Below are 19,347 nucleotides of genomic sequence, written 5' to 3'. Positions count from 1 at the left end.
AGGGTATTTTCCCACCTTTTCCTACTTAACCACAGGTGCTTGCTGTATAAGCAAGGCTGACATCCTGCCTTCTAAATGCTTTTTGAATCCAAGTGTCTTCTTGTATTTCTATCCCCTTGAATCATTTCTCTCCTGTATTATGACAATAGATGTTCCCTGAATAGTCTCCTTGCCCTCACCCTTATATCTAGTCTTTACCCCTCTATATGGTTAACAAAGTTATATTTATTTTAATAAAGTAGGAATCAGATCATCTCATTTTCTCAAGTAACAATTAAAACGGTTTTGCATTGTCTTAGGAAAGTGAGCCAGGTCCTTAGCAGGGCTCCTGGCCCTTGCTTGTCTTCCATTCATAACAAATCCCCCTTGTTGTTTGGGTTCAGTTACTTAATCTGTTTTCTTCTTGCTTTTTCTGGTCTCCACATTCTAGCGACCTTCAGAATCTCCAGCCTTTTTGTCTTGAACTCTATCTTCTCCCATAGCTGAGGCACGGGATTACTCGTGCTGTGTTTGATCTGATTTCCCTTCACAATTGTTATTTCTAATTTACACCAGCTGTTCTCTTAGCTCCTCATTAGGTAAGAAAGTTTCCTTGGATTATTGAAATGCTTCCCACTTAAGGTTTAAGTAGAGGTGTGAAGTTGAGGACTGGTGGTATTCCAGTGAAGAAGCTCAGAGCAAATCACATACCAAGAATCAGAAATCTCTGTGATTTCTTTGGTCACACCCTTGCCAGGCATTTCTCATTGACTGGCATTTCCTACAAATCCTCCCCAGAAGAAGTCCTCCTCATCTTCAATTGAGTATCTGTAGTGGCATTTGGATTTTATCTTAATAAATAAAGTTTGCCTGAGGATAAGAAAAGTAAAAAAAGTAAAACAGCCACACTGGCCAGCCTTTACTGACCAGGAAGCAATAACACACAACTTTAACCCCAGTGGTGCAGGCATTTAATCCCAGCTTCAGAGAGGACTCTAAAATGGGAGGAGACAGTTCTCAAACACAGTTTCGTTCTGAGATTCCTAGAGGCAGGATCGCCATGTTCGGACTCAGGTCGAGCTATTTAGCTTTTCAGACCTTCAGGTTGAACCCCAATTTCTCTGTGAGTTTTTATTAATTGTGCTTCAAGGATCTGTTGACCCTTGGAGGGGCATTCTGTGTTTTCACTCTTGGAGGAGGGCTCCATGCTACCTTTTACAACAAAACTATTCTTTCAAGTCATAATCACACAAAATCTTAGTGCCACCCACAACATGCCTTCCTTTCTTATCCCATCCCGACGCGCAACATTAGTGCTGACCAAGAAAAAAGTCGTCACTAGGTGGCAGTAGCACACTGAGCTTCTTGTGGCCGGTACTTTGCCAGGTATGCCTGTTCAGAGCAGTCTCCATAGGAGGCTCTCCATGGAGCAAGCTCACAGGGGAAAAGTGGGAGGGAGCTCTTAGGAGGCGAAGAATCATAAGGGGGAGCTTATGTGTTCAGGTGACGTCATTTGTGAGTGCGGAGAGGGGAGGTATTCATGTGACAGAACTCCGAGGGGCCGCAGCAACTTTATGCTGTGTTCTTCATGGTAGCTAAAGGTATGACCTACAGAAATAACTAACCAGTCTAGCAGCAACGTCAGATCCAGTGTGGGGGTCACACAACGAGTATCAGCATCTTATGGGGGATCTTCGGACCTGGGCGACGGATCCTGGGAGAAAAGGAGAGAAATTACACAAGGAAGGGCTTTCAAACCCAAAGTGGTTTTAAGCATAGTGCTGCAACATCCGGGTCAGCTGAAATGATGGCCCAGGGCTTGCACAGTGGGACCAAAGATGCCGCTACCATGCTTTGCTTTGGGTACGTAGGTTCTGGGGCACTGGAGGGATGTTTCTGTAGAGGTGATGCTTGGCGGTGGGGTGGGGTGGGGGAAGCACCCAGGTAAGAGGCTAAGGGGTCCTAACTTAGGGCGGCACATTTAGAATAAAGTTACATGTGGAGAAAATATCAAATAAAGGAATGAGTGCAAAATGCTGACCAAGGGATTTTTTTTTTTAAATCTGGACTCAGAAAAATTATTGATAATTTTATCAATAAAAATTATTATTACTGATCACTTGACAACTAATAGTGCATTACCTTAAACAACCACTGCAGTATATTCACCAAACAACTGGGGTCATCTTGTAATCCTTTGCAGCACTAAGTAAATGCGGCCATAGTAATTTATCAATAACCACATATTCATCCATTGATTGTAATTCCTGATGTGTAGGAAACAATATTATCCGTCTATGTCTTTGTCATTCGCTGGGCCTTGTCCCGAGTGTTTGTTTTGATGACTGACTAAATACTTCTCTACTGCCCTCCGTTTCTTCCACTGCCTGCACCTTTGCAAATGTAATTGGTGATCTCTATCTATGTGAAAGAAAGCACCTGGAGAGGCACCAGAGGTGCAGAGAAGTGTTAGACTTCAGGAGGCTCAAAAGCTTCACGGGGTCGCTAAACATGGAAGCCCATGCAAGCGGTCCTTGGGAATCTGACGAGCACAAAGCTGGAGACACCTACAAAATACAGGGCGATACATAAAAGCAGGCAATAAAGGATACAGCCGACTCAAAAGGCGTAGTGTCAGAGGTGGCAGCCAAATAATGAGTAAGGGTAGGGTGTGGCGAGGTGGGGGGGATAAAGGAGGAAGAATCAGACTCTGATGGCAGAATGATGGAGTGTGTGTAAATCCGCACACGTGTGAGTACTACGGCTGCTCCTGTGTGCATGGAGCACTCTGTGGGGAGTTCTGGGTAGCCATCCTTCGTCAGGTATCTTGTGGGGAAAGGACTGCCGGCACAGGCACATTCAGATCTTGTGGTAAGTTCCCGCACCTTTTCAAAGTCGTAGCTTTCTGTTTAAGAATCAGCACTGTGTTGTTAACGTGTAGGAGAAGTGCACGCATCAATACCGGAAACCACCGGAAGGTCAGAGGCGCTGGCGGGTTGTCCCTCACGGCTTTTGTTTAAAACAGAACTACTTGTTGGCAATTACTTATTCATATCGTTATATTTTTATTTGACATTTAATTCCCCTTTTGATCATGTGTGGTCCCTTTGAAAGAGTGATAGTGTTTGCCAGGCTAGAGCCAATGACAGAGCAGATGATAGCCACGCAGACGGTGTAGAACATGGATTATAACAGTGACAGAGCGCGGCCTTCTGCCTTCTGAGCCAAACGCTATGTCTTAATGAATTCAAATGCTTCCATGCATTTCGAGGATTTCGAGGTTTAGTGGTTAGATGTCATATAAGATTCATTTAAGAACCTTGCCAGCCAGGTACGATGGCACAATCTCAACATGGAAGTGGATGCAGGAGACTCATGAGTTCAAGGCCAGTCCGAGGTACACAGTGAGGCTGCGTCTGAAAGCAAAGCAAGCGATTTGTTAAGCCATACTAAAGTACTTGCTTAGCAGACAGTGTAAATATTCATAAAGACTATCCAGAACGCAGAGCGAGGAAGAACAATGAAGCCATTGTCTCTATTCCTAGGACTGATAAAGCCAGTATGTTTTCTTCGGGAATCATTGTTAAACACAGGAAGAAAATAAACGCCGGATAAACACACGATAGTGGACACATACCCCGTGAAATGAGAAAACAACTATTTCCTACCTGCCACCATTACATCTCCTTCTTACTTTGTGGCAGCCTCTTCTTTCATGGTTCTGACTTACAGTTAGCGGGCTGGTAGAATTAGAGGAGAAAAAAAAATCCTGATTGCGAAGCAAGTTGCCATAGCAACCTTGCACTGTAGTTATATTTTTCTGTCTGTAACTATAAATGGCAAAATGTAACCTTTCTAATTATTCTGCTGCATTTTTAACTCTATTGGTGCCAATTCCTCTACAGGGTTTGATGATCTCTCTCTCTCTCTCTCTCTCTCTCTCTCTCTCTTTCTCTCTCTCTCTCGCACACACACACACACACACACACACACACGTATGCGTGCGCACACATGCACACACACACCAGAATTTGTTTTCATCTCAATAAAAACCCTTACGTCAACTAGAATCTCTTACAAGTATTAATAGTGCCTGACACTCGGTAACATGCCTGAGTATAGATAGAAACCTTAAAAAAATCATGTCCATGTGCCCAGATTACATATTCTAAACATCTAAAATAAGACATTAACCTGGGTAAAGGTTCGTTATTTCTTTGAGGTGGCATTTGTGTAGAATGAGAAAGCTTGTTTAGCAAGCAGAGGCCTTGACCTTGAGCAAAGACTTGTTTTTTCTTCAGTTGTACAGGGACAATTCAGGCAGCCCTGGGCCTCTCCACATCAGCTTTGAGAAAATCTTACATTCAGACAACAAACAAAAAACAATACTTTGCCCAATCCAGTTTCCCATGGCTCCTTTTTCCCTTAGAGTCCCCTTTGTTCCTCTGTCTGCCAAAGACCAGTCGAGGATTCTGAAGCAGAGAGATTCCAGGTCCAAAGCAGAGATGGGGAAAACTCTGGGAGAGTCGGGATATGTGGATTTACCAAAGTACCACCTAGCTCCAACCACAAAAGCCAGACAGGCTGAACAGGAATGAAGTGGCTTCAGTATTCAGTACCACTGCCTGAATCTCTATCAGAGACTGTATAGTTCACCTCAAAGTACAAACACCCTGGCCCATCTAAATGGCTGTCTCTGGTCATTTGGTGAGAATTACTTAAGTCAGGCGTCTTCCCTCCTGATAATGGCAGAAGTAGACTTCAGTGAGGCAAGGAGGCAGTGAGGGTTGGGAGTATGGGGAAGTACCACCATGCCTGACTTAGCAGCCTTTGAAGACTCAATGTGCATTTAAAATACTGGGTTAGGCTGGGCGGCGGTGGCGCACGCCTTTAATCCCAGCACTCGGGAGGCAGAGGCAGGCGGATCTCTGAGTTCGAGGCCAGCTTGGTCTACAAGAGCTAGTTCCAGGACAGGCTCTAGAAACTACAGTGAAACCCTGTCTCGAAAAAACAAAATAAAAATATAATATAATACTGGGTTAGATGTAGTCTGGTAAAGAGAAAAAAAGCACGTGACATCAAACGAGCTGCATCAAAACCTCAGCTGAGATATTACCAGCAACGTGGTATATCCCACAACTATCCCTCAGTGAGAAGAAACGTCCACATGATACGCTTATAAAACGAATAAAATTATGTATGTGAGAGGCTGCCAAATTATTTTTCTAGAATTGTATTTCAATTTTGGACTTTAAGGAACGTAGACATTAGCGATTTTGATATTTGAGGACTGCAGCATTTGGAATTGTGTCTTAGAGGGACCGACCCCTCAGCCACCGTTAAAATTCCTGAACAGATAAGGTGGCTGTACTAAAGACCTTCCTTTTGCTCTGACAAAACACTGACCCACGCAACTTATGGAAGCAAGAGCTTATGGTTTCAGAGGAATCAAAGTCCTGCCTGGGGTGGCGGGAACAGCTGAGAGGTTACTTCTTGGTGAACGCATGCTCCTTTGCTGTTGTTGAAACGGAAATTCTGTTTGTGCGACGGAAGAAGGAAACACAGTGAGATATGAGAGAGAAGTTCAGAAATAAAACATGAGTCGGTTGTCTTTAGTGGAACCCAGGCTTGTGCTACAGTAAGAGAAATGGCCACAAACTCTGGAATTCTGAGTCCCAAGCCAAGCGTGGCACCCTTTGCAACACTAATAACCCTGTAACCAAGCACATTACCCCACAGCAACACGGACCGGAAGCGGCCTTCGCAGGGGCTTGTGAAAACAGCCCACATGAACAGCCCTCTTTACGGGAGGATTTTATTTGTTTAGCTCTGGTCTTTGTGCTACAATCTGAAAGTTTTCATGTGTTTCTCTTGAAAAACGCCTTTTTATTCCGTGAAGCAGCCCTTTACAAATACATCCACTAACGTGGCAGTGGAGATCCTGTGAAAACTCGTAGGGTGCCAGGAAGGTATCTAAGCTCAGACATCACGTCTCAAAGAAGAAGGATTCAATTAAGATCGCTCCAATAAATGTCCTTTGTCTCCTTCTCCTCGCGACACTCCAGGCCACAGCTTCCTGCCTGCCTTTCATTTTCAATCCTCCTGCTTGGATCACATAATGTTCCTGGCACAGTGTGAATGACTTTTCTCATCCTCCCCTCACACCAAGCTTGGCTCCTGTCATCTGCGGCTATCAATGCAAAGATGCAAATGGAAGCTCCTCTGAGGTGAAGTGAAGCCTTCAGGGCATTGCCCCGCTGCTGCCCCAGCAGGGTGTGAGCCTGCCACCCAGGGAAGTAGGCTTGTTTCACTGCTCTTGGCTTTCATGACCTCATACCCACCTTCCGCCCATCCCCCCCCCCCCCAACTACCCCAACCACCTCAGATCTACTTTTTCCCCACCGCCAATATCTCCCTCTCGGACTTGCTCAACAACTATTCACTGACCTCATCGAAGCCTTAGCCATTCTAAAACAGAAGAACTCTCACGTTTCCATTGATGTGGATCTGGTATAAGCAAAGCTGGACACAGACCCACTGCCCGTTTATAATTCTCCTTTCCGTGTGGTTACTACCCTCCTGCCTGTCTGCATATCCAGTGCCCTGTACAGCCCTTGTATTATCTGGACTGATTATTCCCCGTCTTCCATCTGCTGCTGGAAGGAAAGCATTTGATCAGCAAGCTGAATTTGATATCTGTGTCTCACACAGATACACTACTGGCTATTGGTTTGTGTATGTGCCCATCACAGGCCGAGATGGGGAGAGTATTTCCATACATATTGTTCTAGTGTCCCCTTCCTACTGGTTTTGAAGCAAGAGCCAGAAAACCCTGTGCCCTGTGTCCCCTATGAGTCCCAAAACAAAATCAAACATGTTCTTTCGGCATGTGCCCATTGATGCCATAAGAAATTCAGTCATTTCTGGCCACTTGGACCATCATCACATACTCTTAGATCCCTGGTATCAGCACCATTGGCATCCTGCATCAAATCCTTCTGCCCTGGCCAGCATCCATTATCATCAAACTTGACAGCTCCTCAGCCTTGCTTAGCCATTGTTCATCCTGCGGGTGTGTTGTCTCCACACTTCCTTCAGCAATGGTTTTCCCCGTGCCTGCACATCACAGGGATGGAAGAAAGGAAGGGATCCTTGTTTGGTCCTGCTTCTATTCACCTTTGCCTTTAACTCCTCCTGCCTTAAACTCTCCCTCTCCTTGGAAGTTGCTTTTCTTCTTCGCTGGCTTCCTCTGAAGGAGTCACTCAGCTTCAGTCTTCAAAGACTTCAACTTCAGACCCTTTGTTCCTCATAAATACCTCCGACCCCGTTATAATATCTGATGATTTTCTCGTCTATGTTGAGGACACCACCTCTGGGATTTTACATTCTTGGCCTCCTTTCCAAAGACCTTCATCACTCTATCTTAGCTGATCACAGGCCAGGCCCTTGTAGATGGCCACAAAATATCACTTTCTGAGCTTTATTTTTACTGCTGTGTCGTCTCTTTAGAGCTCTCTCCCCAGTCCTGAGTTCGGTGATTCCTCAGCTTCACCTTAAACACCAGCCCAGCCCATGGATTCTTCTGCCTTCTTTTCCATGGAGTCACATTCTCCAGACCCCATTTCTGTTCCAGTTCCATCATAGACTCCACAATGCCCTGCTGAATCCCCGTCTTTCACACCCATCCCTGTCCTGGGTCACCACGTTCTGCTTTACTCTTGGCTGAATTTATTTAGTTTCACTTTTTTTATTTATTAGTTTCACTTTGGAAACTATTTACCTCTAAGCCTCTGCTCATTCTGTTTCCAGATAGCTGAATATAGCAAGAGAAAACTATGTTAAGGAGCTGTCTTTAGCTCTCTAAGTGGCAACATACTCAGGTTACATACACAGGTGTGAGGATCCCTTGCCAGGCAGTGGAACACGAGGAAGGATATGGCACCAAACCTCCTGGCTCAGATTCTCTATTCTGCTACTTGCAAGCTGTATATTTATGAAATATTTAGTTTCACTGTTCCTGGCTCAGTCTTTTCATCTGTAAAATGGGAAAAAAATATTTAGCTCTGGAATTATAGTGATCTTGGACCCTACTGTAAAACAACTACTTCATTTCTTCTTTCTTCTTTCATATTTTCTCCTAAATTTACTCCCAAAGTGTATCCATCTCCACCCCCAAATACACATTGGTCTCTCAGAAGGGCTTCTATCAGGGTTATCGATGACCTGACCACTCTGCTAATTTCATTGTTCTTGTCTTCCTGGGTCAGACAGGCAGGGCTGTGCTGAACTGGAGGAAATTACCTGCTCGCTTTCATCTTCTTTTCTCTTGACCACTGTACCTTGGACTCCTTTGTGATAATGTCTCATTTTTTGATCACTAAGTAACACAGGATGTGAGGCAGGAGTCCTTGGCTACCAGTTTGTCTCTCTTCGCATGGATTCCTTTCATTAGCTCATACAGTTTCAAGTGTCAAATGCCATCTCTAAGCTGATGTCCCAACTGTCGTCAAAGAATTTGTCACTTTCTGCAGGTCTCAGCTTTAATTTTTGCCTGGCACAAGGCTTCCCAAGGCTATGCTAATAAAATAAGAATCCCTACCCCATCACTCTATGTCTTTCCCCGACTCTTATTACTCTATGTCTTTCCTCTGATTTGTTTTTGTACACCAGCACTTATTTGTAGATTTAAAGTCTTGTGAAAATAGGAATGTATTGCCCACAGAAAGCTGCCTAGCGCTGCTCACTGACTAAGGCCATGATCGCATTCAGCCTCAGGAATCCCCCAACAATCCTGTTAGAGAGCTTATTACAGATGAAGAAGCAGACTAAGGTTAACCCGTTGGGAGCCTCAGAGCTGGCAATGTAGGGAGCCTTGTACTCAAGAGCACATTGCTCAACAGTCATAAAGGACTAGGGGATCAGACCATGGGGCACTTTTCCCTAGGTCCAGAGCTTAGCGTTGGGGCAACAGAGAAGCCCCGAGGTGGCCACGATGGGAGGTGGGAAGCTGGAGAGTGGTCTGGTTTGTAGCTGACTTACTCGCCCATCTCCAGTTCCCTTCTCACTCAATCGTGTGAACTTTTTGGGTCTACTTTGGTGCCTCATTGAAAGTTGACTAATAGCATATTTCATGTTTGTTTTGCTATCATTTGAAGTGTCACGATAATAGTTGAGTCAAGAATTAGTTCAAATCTCCAAACCAAGTTTTCTTTGAGATCTACAACATACGAAGCCTTCTTGCTGTTTCCATAGCAGCCTGTGAGTTGACATAATCCCCAAAGAAGCTTATACACTAATACTAGAGAACCTTTTACTGTGCCCATGTGATGGCTCGAAATGCCGTGGCTTGCTAAGTATACTAGCAAAATGCTGAGCTAACTGCAGGGTGTGGTATAGTTCCAGCTGTAGTTACAGACGCTTTCCAAAAGCCCAGTTGAATGGACCATTAAAATATCCATATTTAAAATAATTGACTTTAGAGTATGCGCTCTGTGAACTCTGACCTTTCCGTTTCTCCATACACGGGGTCATGAGTTTAAGAGATATTTCCCTGTACATGGCAGATGTTGTGAGTTCATAGATTAAAATGAATAACATTTCCGTGGTGTAATGGACTGCTGTTTTCTGTTTCAAAGGGATCCAGCCGTTCACCCTCCGATACCTCCTAAACCGTGCTCTCCCATTGCGTCTCCTAAACAACTGAGACAGAATAATAGGTAAGAACTGCCCTTCTAGTGTCTTGCCGGATGTTGAGGGAAATGATACTAAAGGAATTGTGCATGGCTCGTGCAAAGCATGGTCATACTTTTTGTGCACATTCACTAATGCAAGACTCACAGAACTTCTATCAATACACATGTGTAATTACTTTTGCTTTAGAATAGTGCAGGGTATTGCCTGTTTTAGGGAACTATATCCTTGAAATAGCTGTGGACCAGTAGAATTGAAGTGTTTGAATGAAATTTTCTTATATATTAGTACTTGATATAAGTGAATATATATATATGGCATATATCTCATGCCAATTACATGTAAACCACATTAAATGTCATATGTGACTCTATTTCATTTCTATTTTCCTGCAGTTAAGATTCTCATTTAGAGCTATAAATGGTGATGTGGAAAATCCTTATAGCTTTGGGTTACACAAGTCCTCAGTTATGCTTGAGATACCTTTAGGCTGTTGCATGATTTTTTTTTTAAACAAAAGCAGTTTTGATTTATTTCAAAACTATCATAAGTATTGAAGAATATTCCAAATAACTTATCTCCAAGTCAGGAAAACCACACTTTCTTTTCTACTTCGAACGCTTGTCACTCTATAATTAATATTTAGAAACAAATTCATAGGCTTGACAGTCTTCCTATGTGTTGTCCCTGTCACATAGTTTATAATTTTGATTCATTTTTCAAGATGAATGTTCCCTCTTTTCATTAGTACTGTCAGGTTAGATCCCAGCATCTCAGTGGGGATTGAGTGTGTTGGAGATCTCCCCGAATGCCTGCTTTTACTTATCTAGTAATTTTGGCCTCTTGAGGAGATTTTTGATGCCATGTAAGACACAATTATAGAACAACCATTATTCATAAGTCACATTTATAGAAGCATATTTTAAATGTGAGGGTGACCTGCTAGAAAGTGTTGACCAAAAAACAGGGGTGTGTGGTACCATGTGTTCATCCATAGGGGGTACCACTCCAGAGCTGAACTTCTACCCATAAAATCCCTCCAGACCGCTGAGAAATTTCCTCCTTAGGATATTGCTTTAATGAGTCAAGAGAATAGTTTTTCACTGAACTAATTAATAATATGGATTAGTTTTATAACTTTTCATTTCTGCAACGATTATAATTATCTCATAAGAGCAATGTCTCAAGCTTCCTGTCTTACGTGATTGGTCCTCTTAGTCTTATAGTATTAAGCAATTAAGTCATAATTAGAATAGATTTTTTTCGAGGAACTGAAATAAGCTGTCCCTGTACCACCTAAATTCTAATATAAAACCATTGACACTAGAGGGCTGCACGTGTTTATATTTGGAAAAGTTAATTCCATAGGACTGGCCAAATCCACTCTACTATGCTCATTCCTTTCAGTAATGATCCAAAAAATAAAATAAAATTAGGACAACATGCATGTTTAAAAAACCCTGATTACTTTAATCACAGCATGGTGACTTTAACGAACGAATATGAAAGGGAAGTAATTAACACAGGTCCTCAGGAGAGCAAAAAATAGTTGAATATAGCTTCTCGAGAATAAGCAAGAATGTATAAGTAGGTCAGCCACAGTCTAAGGAAAAGAGAGAAGTCTTATAAATTCTGACAACCTAGCATCATACAATTCACTGCTATCGGTTCAGGGTGGACCTTCTTGGTGGAGTAGACATTTTTGAAATGTAGACTTATTTCTTTCTTACTTGAGCAAATACATTTCTTGGTAGTATTCACATGGGATAGACTTTAAGGAAAAGTCTGATTTGGGTGTCTAACAACAAAAAGGATTCTTAATATTTAAGATGTTATATAATTATCTAGCAGAGATAAAGACAAAACACTTGATGAGCTGGGTGGTGGTGGCGCACGCCTTTAATCCCAGCACTCGGAAGGCAGAGGCAGGCGGATCTCTGTGAGTTCGAGACTAGCCTGGTCTACAAGAGCTAGCTCCAGGACAGGCTCTAAAGCTGCAGAGAAACCCTGTCTCGAAAAACCAAAAGAAACACTTGATGAATGGAAATAAAATGAGCCCCGTCTAGATCAGACACGAATGAAGGTACCTAGTGCTCTAAAGCAGATGAAGAGACGTCAACATTGTAAAGTTAACAACTTGCACATTTTAGGCTTTCAAAAAGGGGGATGATTGAATTCTAGCCAATACAAAGAACTAAGGTAAAATTTTTGTTAATCGTATAATATGTATGTTTCTGAACAGAAATGTATTCTCATACATATAATTTAACATGGAAGAGTTTTCATACCTAACTGACATTATTTTTAAAAATCTAGGCAGATACATGCAGCTACATCAGGTACATATGGAGAAGCCAATAGACATCTTGAAAGAAATATCAGGTATAAAACTCTCTGCTGTCTATATGTGTGTAATTAACCAGCATGCTTTGTTGGAGTACTTAAAAAATAAATTAGAGCCGGGCGGTGGTGGCGCACGCCTTTAATCCCAGAACTCGGGAGGCAGAGGCAGGCGGATCTCTGAGTTCGAGGCCAGCCTGGTCTACAAGAGCTAGTTCCAGGACAGGCTCTAGAAACTACAGGGAAACCCTGTCTCGAAAAACCAAATAAATAAATAAATAAATTAGATAAAATCAGTTTTCTTGTCAACTTTAGCTATACTGAGTAAACTCTTTTTGAGACAGGGTTGCACTATGCAGCCCTTTCTATAAAGACTAAACTCTTTTTGAGACAGGGTTGCACTACATAGCCCTTGCTCTCTTAAAAAAAAAAAAAAAAAAAAAAAAAACTGAAACAAACCAAAAGATTATAACCTTGCTGTTTTATAGTTTCATAGTTCTGTCAGTATAATAAGTGAAAGAAGAGGCCCAGTTTTGTTTTGTTTTGTTGTTGGGTTTTTTTTGTTTGTTTTTTCGAGACAGGGTTTCTCTGTAGCTTTGGAACCTGTCCTGGAACTAGCTCTTGTAGACCAAGCTAGCCTCGAACTCACAGAGATCCGCCTGCCTCTGCCTCCGGAGTGCTGGGATTAAAGGCGTGCGCCACCACCGCCCGGCCAAGAGGCCCAGTTTGAAGCACAGACGACACAGACTAGGGAAGAATCTGACTTCCCAGTACTGAGAAGTTTTTGTGAAACTCTCATCACCTCCCACACTGCGCTGTGTATGTCCTGTGAAGCCAGTGCATCTTCTGTGGGGGTTTAATGGTTCCGTGCACGGAAGGAGTCAGTGTCTGGGTGCCTGTGAGTGGAGACGATGGGACCAACCCATCGTTCCAGTCAGCTCAGCACTCCTGACTGTGGCCTACCCTTCCCTTCCGCAGACAGTGTAGAAAATTTAGTTTCGACAGTCTAGCTCCTTTCCCACTGACCTGCTTCTCTTTCTGTTCTTTGAAGGACTGAGGATCTCGATGACATCATCAGGGTGGCTGCTTCACTTCAGAAAACTGACAAAGGGTGAGGTCCCAAAGCTCTCAAACTTGTCTTCCCCCTCGTGTTTGTGAACCACTGCCCCTGCAATTTCTAAATATGAACCAATCCCCGTGCTGCTTATTGTATATAATTGAGAAGAACAAAATCTCCCAGTGTCTCTCTGTAAGTATCTGCATTGTGGATGGTGCTGACATTTATAAATGCTCATCTTGATCATTCATTTTGTCTTCTCTTCCTGGTGACCTCAGGTCTCAGTCAGATCTCCAGTCCCATATTTGTGTTGCTAGCCCAGATATCCACTTGCTTTTGCCCTTAGTGCCTCCATTCCAAATATCCTTGGACTGTGATCCACTTTCTTGATAGATACGCTGCTTTCTACTTCTGTTCTTCCATCCCCGCAGGCTTGACTTTCCAGTCGTTCTCAGTTCCTCCATCCCTTCACACCCTGTGAAGTAGGTTTGTATAACCTAAACGTCTATGCTGTCTCTTGTACATACATGGATACAGTTCAAGCCCTCACTGTGTCTAGGATAAGAGACTAGCATGGCTATTCAAATTCATTTATACTCCTCTAGCCTTTCTTCCTTACTGCCCCTGAATGCAAGATATTTTTCTGTAGATATCTGCCATGACTCCCCATTGCCCATTGAGTTACATATAGCTACGTTTGCTGAACTGGATTGAGAATAATTGAGTTCCAGAATCATTTCGGACTTCACCCACGTATTTATCCCATATTTGATACCAGCTTAGACCACTGACTTTCCACAGTTCCCAGACACACTTGTTTCTGCCATCCCCTCCAAATGGTCACCTCTATCAGTCTCAATACCACCAAGTCTATCTATTCAAACCCTGTCATTTTTCAAGGTTCAGGTCACGAATGAGCTGCCCTATGAAGTCTTTCTGTGTGACCCAGTGGAGTGTGGCTCTTGCCTGTCTCTGGGATTATAAACCTGGTATTTCTAGTGCACAGAGCCTGTTTGCTTTTGACCTTTGCTATCTGCACACGCGTGTTGTCTTCTCTTAATCTGTCACCTCTCTAACCTTCATCTTCGGGGATGCTACTTTGTCACCAAAGATCATTTACATGTTAACATGCAGCTTTGTTCAGAGGTGAACTGTATGAAAACCCTGGATGCAAATATCTCATTGCTTTAATCCTTAATGCAAGAATATGAAATCCCAGGGTGCAAATATCTCATTGCTTTAGTCCCTAATGCAAGAAGTTCCCTCCCTTTTAATGTAATTAAGCAATTACAAGGATTTACTGGAGTGTATCTCACTAAAAATCAAACCAAACAACCACCCCCACCTGTCGCAAAGGCTGGATGTGCTGGCACACACCTTCAATCCCAGCGCTTAGGAGGCTGAGGGAAAGGGGCAGCCTGGGCTACAGAGTGAGACCCTCTTGCAAAAGCCACCATTACCTGATGAGAGGGGACAGTGATTCTTGGTTCTCTGGGCAGCTAATAGGACCTTTGTATTAGATGGAGACTATAGGAAGTGTCTTCATGTTTCATGTTCAAGTCTCATTCTTCTGTTATTTAAGCACCCACATTTCTAATATTATTAATTTACTTTGAACTAAACTCTTCAGGACTGAGACTTAAACTGGGACCTTAAACATGGCAGGAAAGTGATCTCTCTCAGATTGCCTCAGCTTTTTTCATTTTTTTTTTAAATTTCAAATCAAGGTCTCTTTAGGTTTCCCAGTCGTGCCTTGTGCTCATTCTGTGGCTCAAGCAGGTCTTGAACTTGCAATCCTTTTGCCTCCCCTTCTTGAGTATCTGGGGTTACAGGTCTGACCAAGCCACACCCAGGTTAATATTTTGTTCTTGTTAACGATGGGACAGGTTTCCAGCTGGAGACTGAGGGCAGGACAGTGAGTGATGCTGAGGAGCAATGAAAATGTGGCCTAAGTCACGCACACAGTGGGAGCAGCAGTTGCTCAGCTCTCCTGTCCCTGACCCCAGCCATGGGCACAAATCTCACAGAGACGTACATTAACCACAGAGAGAGAATGCTGCTTTCATATGGCCAGGGAAATCTCTCTAAAGGGAGCAGAAAGAGTTTCATTATCCCAGCTGCTCTTTGTGGCCTAGAGAGCTTTGCTATCTGATGAAGGGCACTTAATTTGTGGCAAAACTTAATATCTAAAGTTTTTTTTTTTTTTTTATCAATTTACAGTCATTTTGAAAGCTTGGGTTCTTCATCCAGAATGCTGTCTCCACGGTGTTTAATTTACCACTGAGTGTCTTCTCGTGATTTATGCTAATTTGCTTGTGATACACACCAGAGACCTTGAATCCTGAAAAATCTTATCATCGTGGCTCACGCCAGCCACAAAGGTCTGGGGCTAAAATGTACAGGATTCTTACAGTTGCTCTTTCCCTTGGGATAGAAACAAATTTTCAGCTAGTCTTTGCTTATCAGGTAGCATTTCAAGCAAGACACAGTAACAGAACACCATGTTTGGGCGCTAGGCAGTTTGTTTCCCATGAGGGAAAAATATTACTCCTTTCTCTTTCCTGTCAGGGCCAATAACTGTTTTCCAAACCTTTCAGTATCTAGTTTCAGTTTTCAGTCTTCTCATTCAATGGGCAAAGCCACTTTCAGTAAATCACCTACATATTGGTGATGGATTGAACATGGCAAAGAAGGGCTTGGGGAGGACTGTCCTGGATAGTTCTGGCAATAGTGGGTTACTTAACATTACACAGAACAGGGTCAGCCACTCTGTCTAGCTGAAGCTGGGACAGTATCTTCCTGTCTACAAATGTAATTGCAAAGGTAAATGTAGCAAGCATGAGAAGTATTGACAAGGCCCTACTTATTATAATGGCTAAGATTAAGTAAGAATCTTTCTAGGCATTGTGCTCAGAACTGTAGCCTAGCTTACTGATTCTTTTTAAAGATGAACATGATTAGTATTACTATTTACCTAGGGGGAAATTGTCTCAACATGAGCTGGAGCAGTTTATCAGGGCCACCGATGAAGCATGATGTCCTTTAGATGTCAGCGTAGCTGTCTCTGGCACAGAAGCTTGAAGGTATAAATCCTGGTCTCCTGGTCGACACCAGAGATGACTCAAGCAGAAAGAATGTTGAGAAAGCTGTGGACATGTGTGACTCTCTAGCAGCCAAAAGAGAGAACCAAGATACGTGAACGGACACACTAAACGAGGAAGGCAAGAGGAGTGGGGATGAGAGTAGATGGAAGAAGGAAAGAAAATCAGCGGAGAAGGCACACAGGAGGAAGGATAATGAACACTCCTGAGAAGCCTCGTAGACCAGCTCCCTGCTTGGGGAGGAGAGCTGAGCCCGGGGCTTAAGGGGAATTCTCCAACACAGAACCTTAGCTTGAAGAGCTCATCCCGGGAAAAGGTTGCCAGAAAGGGGCTTTTCAGTTCTCAAAGATGGAAACAATCTTGCAAGTTTAGTTGACCTAGAATGAACTTGTAGTAGAGTTTAGGAAGTAAGGCAGTGTCTTTTGAGCAGTGACTTTCTGCGCAACTCCATTGTGTGAAAATAGAATGGATAGTTGGCCAGTGTTCCTGTACTTGTCGACGCAGTTAAAAATGAGTATTAAACATCTACCTAAAGGTAATTATTAAAGACTGAAGGATGCATTGTAAAATGCAGCCCCGAATTCTAAGCAGTGCATATGGGAAGGGACGTTAACATGCAACAAAAGCACAATTGCTATTGCTATAATACATACTGCCATGAAGTCCCCCAAAGTAGATACAAAACCCATACATGCTGTAAGAAGCGGAGGCTTCAGCTAGTGAGCCAGGAAAGGCATCTTCAGCAGCATGGCATTTGGGGAACACCTTGAAGGATAAATAGAGTTTCTCAGATAATTAACATGGGGGTTCGTGTTCTGTTTCTGAGTACTCAGAGTTATTTTAAGGTTAATATGCCCTTTGACTCTAGGCAGGGTTTTGTTTTTGTTGTTGTTTTGTTTTTAAACTAATATTAGATTTTGTTTTCTCTTCCCAAAGTGAAGAACTGGACAATCTCATCAGAATGAACAAAAGCTTGAACAGGTGAGGTTAAAAAAAGTCCATTTTCATGTTATTGTTGTACTCAACATTGTGATTTCTTTTATCATCTTTTCAGAATTACAAACAATGCTCCGTTTTAGAGTAGGATCAACACATCTGAATAGTCAGTAATATCTCACAAAAATCTTGGATTAAGAGCTTGGAGAAATAATCAAACAGTTCTTGAAGCACTAATATTTACGTATCTTTGATTTTTATGTTCCGTGAAATTTAAAATTGCTATATTTTTATACATATACCAAAGTTTCTGGTATTTTTAACACATTTATATGCATACAGTTTTACTTGATTGCTGAATATTTGGAGCTGAACCACTAATATCTCTGTTACTATTATCTCTAAGTTTCGAATCACTTGCAATTGAAAATAAAATATTTCATGAAAGATAAATTAATGATGGAGGCAGAGAGGATCAGCAGATAACAAAGGGAAGAAAGCAATGAGGAAATGTCCACTGGTTTCATTGACCTAATGCTACGTACGAAATGTGGTTTTGATGTGCTGTTTGGAGAACAGTGAACTGTGGGATGAATGCCAACAAGTCACCTAGATTTGCTGCTCTTTGCTTCCCTCATCTTCCCAGACAGGAGATGTCAGGTCAGGAGCTGGAGATGCAGGTGTGAATGAACGGATGTGACTGACCTCATGAGGCACAGGCAGTGGAGGAACCAGGGCAAGAGGAAGAGGAAATGTCTTGTCACAGCATTTTGGCACCAATTGAGGAAGCCACATGGAAACTGGGAGTTAGTGTTGCTGGGCATTTTCGGGATACCCTGAAATGTCTTACATGATGGATAGCTCTATAGATACTGGTTTATGTTAAAATAAAATATATACATCAACAATTAAAGAAAAAGATGCCAGAGGCCATGGATCTGAGAGACCAGTGTACATAGAGGGTGGCAGAGAGGAAAGGGAGAATAATGTAATTATATTTCAATTTCAAAAGAAAGAAAGGAAGGAAGGAAGGAAGGAAGGAAGGAAGGAAGGAAGGAAAGAAGGAAAGAAAGAAGAAAACAGGGGCTGGAGAACAGCTCAGAGGTTAAGAGTACTCAATGCTCTTTCAAAGGACCTGGGTTTGTTTTCCAGCACCCACATAGTGGCTCACAGCTCTCTGCTCTAGTTCCAGGGGGATTTGATACCCTCTTCTGACCTCTGCAGGAACCAAGGATTGCACACCATGGACAGACAGACTGGCAAAAATTCATACACATACTTTTTTGTTTTAGAAAAGAATAAAAGATGAATTAAAAAGGAAATATTTCATGGACCTAAACAGCATTTCTACAGACCTATCATGGTCTGCATATCCCTAGTTTTTCTCTTTGGTTCCATGTCCTTAGAGGCTTATTGCAATTTAAACTGGGAGATGGGAGAAACACCTGTGTGAAATAGAGCAATTTCCGGTACTATAGCTCATCTTTCCCAGCCAGCTTCTATTTTACATGTCAACTGGTATAAGCTTTTTAGAGTTAAGCATCTGTCGTTATTACTGATGAGATTTTTAATCAATATATTTAAAGAAATCAAGGTCTTGACGGCCTCTTCCGAGCAAACCGGAAGGCACAACAGATAGACAAGAGGTAAGTGTGTCTGTTCGCTTTAGAAGTCCCGTGTCTCAGACTGTTTGCCTTGCTCCTTCAGATGGTGGAGGTGGTGGGAAGGGAGCTGCATCCTCTGGCAGACAAACACACCAGCAGATGGGCTAGCTCTCCCAGCATTGTACATTTAGTTCAGACATAATTGCCCGGAAGGATCTCTGCTCTTCCATTCAATGAGAGTAAATGAGCAATTCATAGAAAATGTTTATTATATCTGACCTTTCAAGATACCACACAATTTCAGTTCAACATCCAGTTTTTATTGCGATTCTTTTTGTTTCCAGAGCCCAGAGTCTTGAAAGTCTCATCTATATGAACACCCAGATGGACGGAGATGCCAAAGGGTAAGAGTCTGTCAAGGCAGACCACTTCGGGTGACCCTTTGACTGCCTTGTGTTCTCCTGCCAGGGTCAGGCTGTCTGGTGCCACAGACTCTGGGTAAGGTCAGAGAAGGCTGGGTGCCACAGTAGAGGCTCGGCCACCATTGTGAATCTCAGTGACCTGGTCAGGTGCCTTAATTTCCTCATCTCATAAGGAGAAGAGTGTGGCTTAGGTGATCTCCACACAACCTTTCATATTA

At 42.7% G+C, this 19,347-nt stretch overlaps 1 protein-coding gene across 13 annotated transcripts in view; it reads left to right on the top strand.

Annotated features, from left to right (window-relative positions):
• The window catches only part of Scel (sciellin), a 141,403-nt gene that overhangs the window by 81,405 nt on the left and 40,651 nt on the right, over positions 1-19,347 (top strand). For 12 of the 13 annotated variants that reach the window (XM_038310486.1, XM_038310487.1, XM_038310485.1 and 9 more), the window contains 6 exons: positions 9,615-9,695; positions 11,986-12,051; positions 13,061-13,120; positions 17,104-17,148; positions 18,690-18,749; positions 19,052-19,111. In XM_038310486.1, coding sequence (XP_038166414.1) covers positions 9,615-9,695; positions 11,986-12,051; positions 13,061-13,120; positions 17,104-17,148; positions 18,690-18,749; positions 19,052-19,111 — 372 coding nt within the window. The remainder of the gene's footprint in view (positions 1-9,614; positions 9,696-11,985; positions 12,052-13,060; positions 13,121-17,103; positions 17,149-18,689; positions 18,750-19,051; positions 19,112-19,347) is intronic. The other variant, XM_038310495.1, reaches the window with a different exon arrangement.

Source organism: Arvicola amphibius, chromosome 13 (assembly GCF_903992535.2).
Source record: "Arvicola amphibius chromosome 13, mArvAmp1.2, whole genome shotgun sequence".
Taxonomy (NCBI): domain Eukaryota; kingdom Metazoa; phylum Chordata; class Mammalia; order Rodentia; family Cricetidae; genus Arvicola; species Arvicola amphibius.
This window is presented reverse-complemented; position numbering and strand designations above follow the sequence as displayed.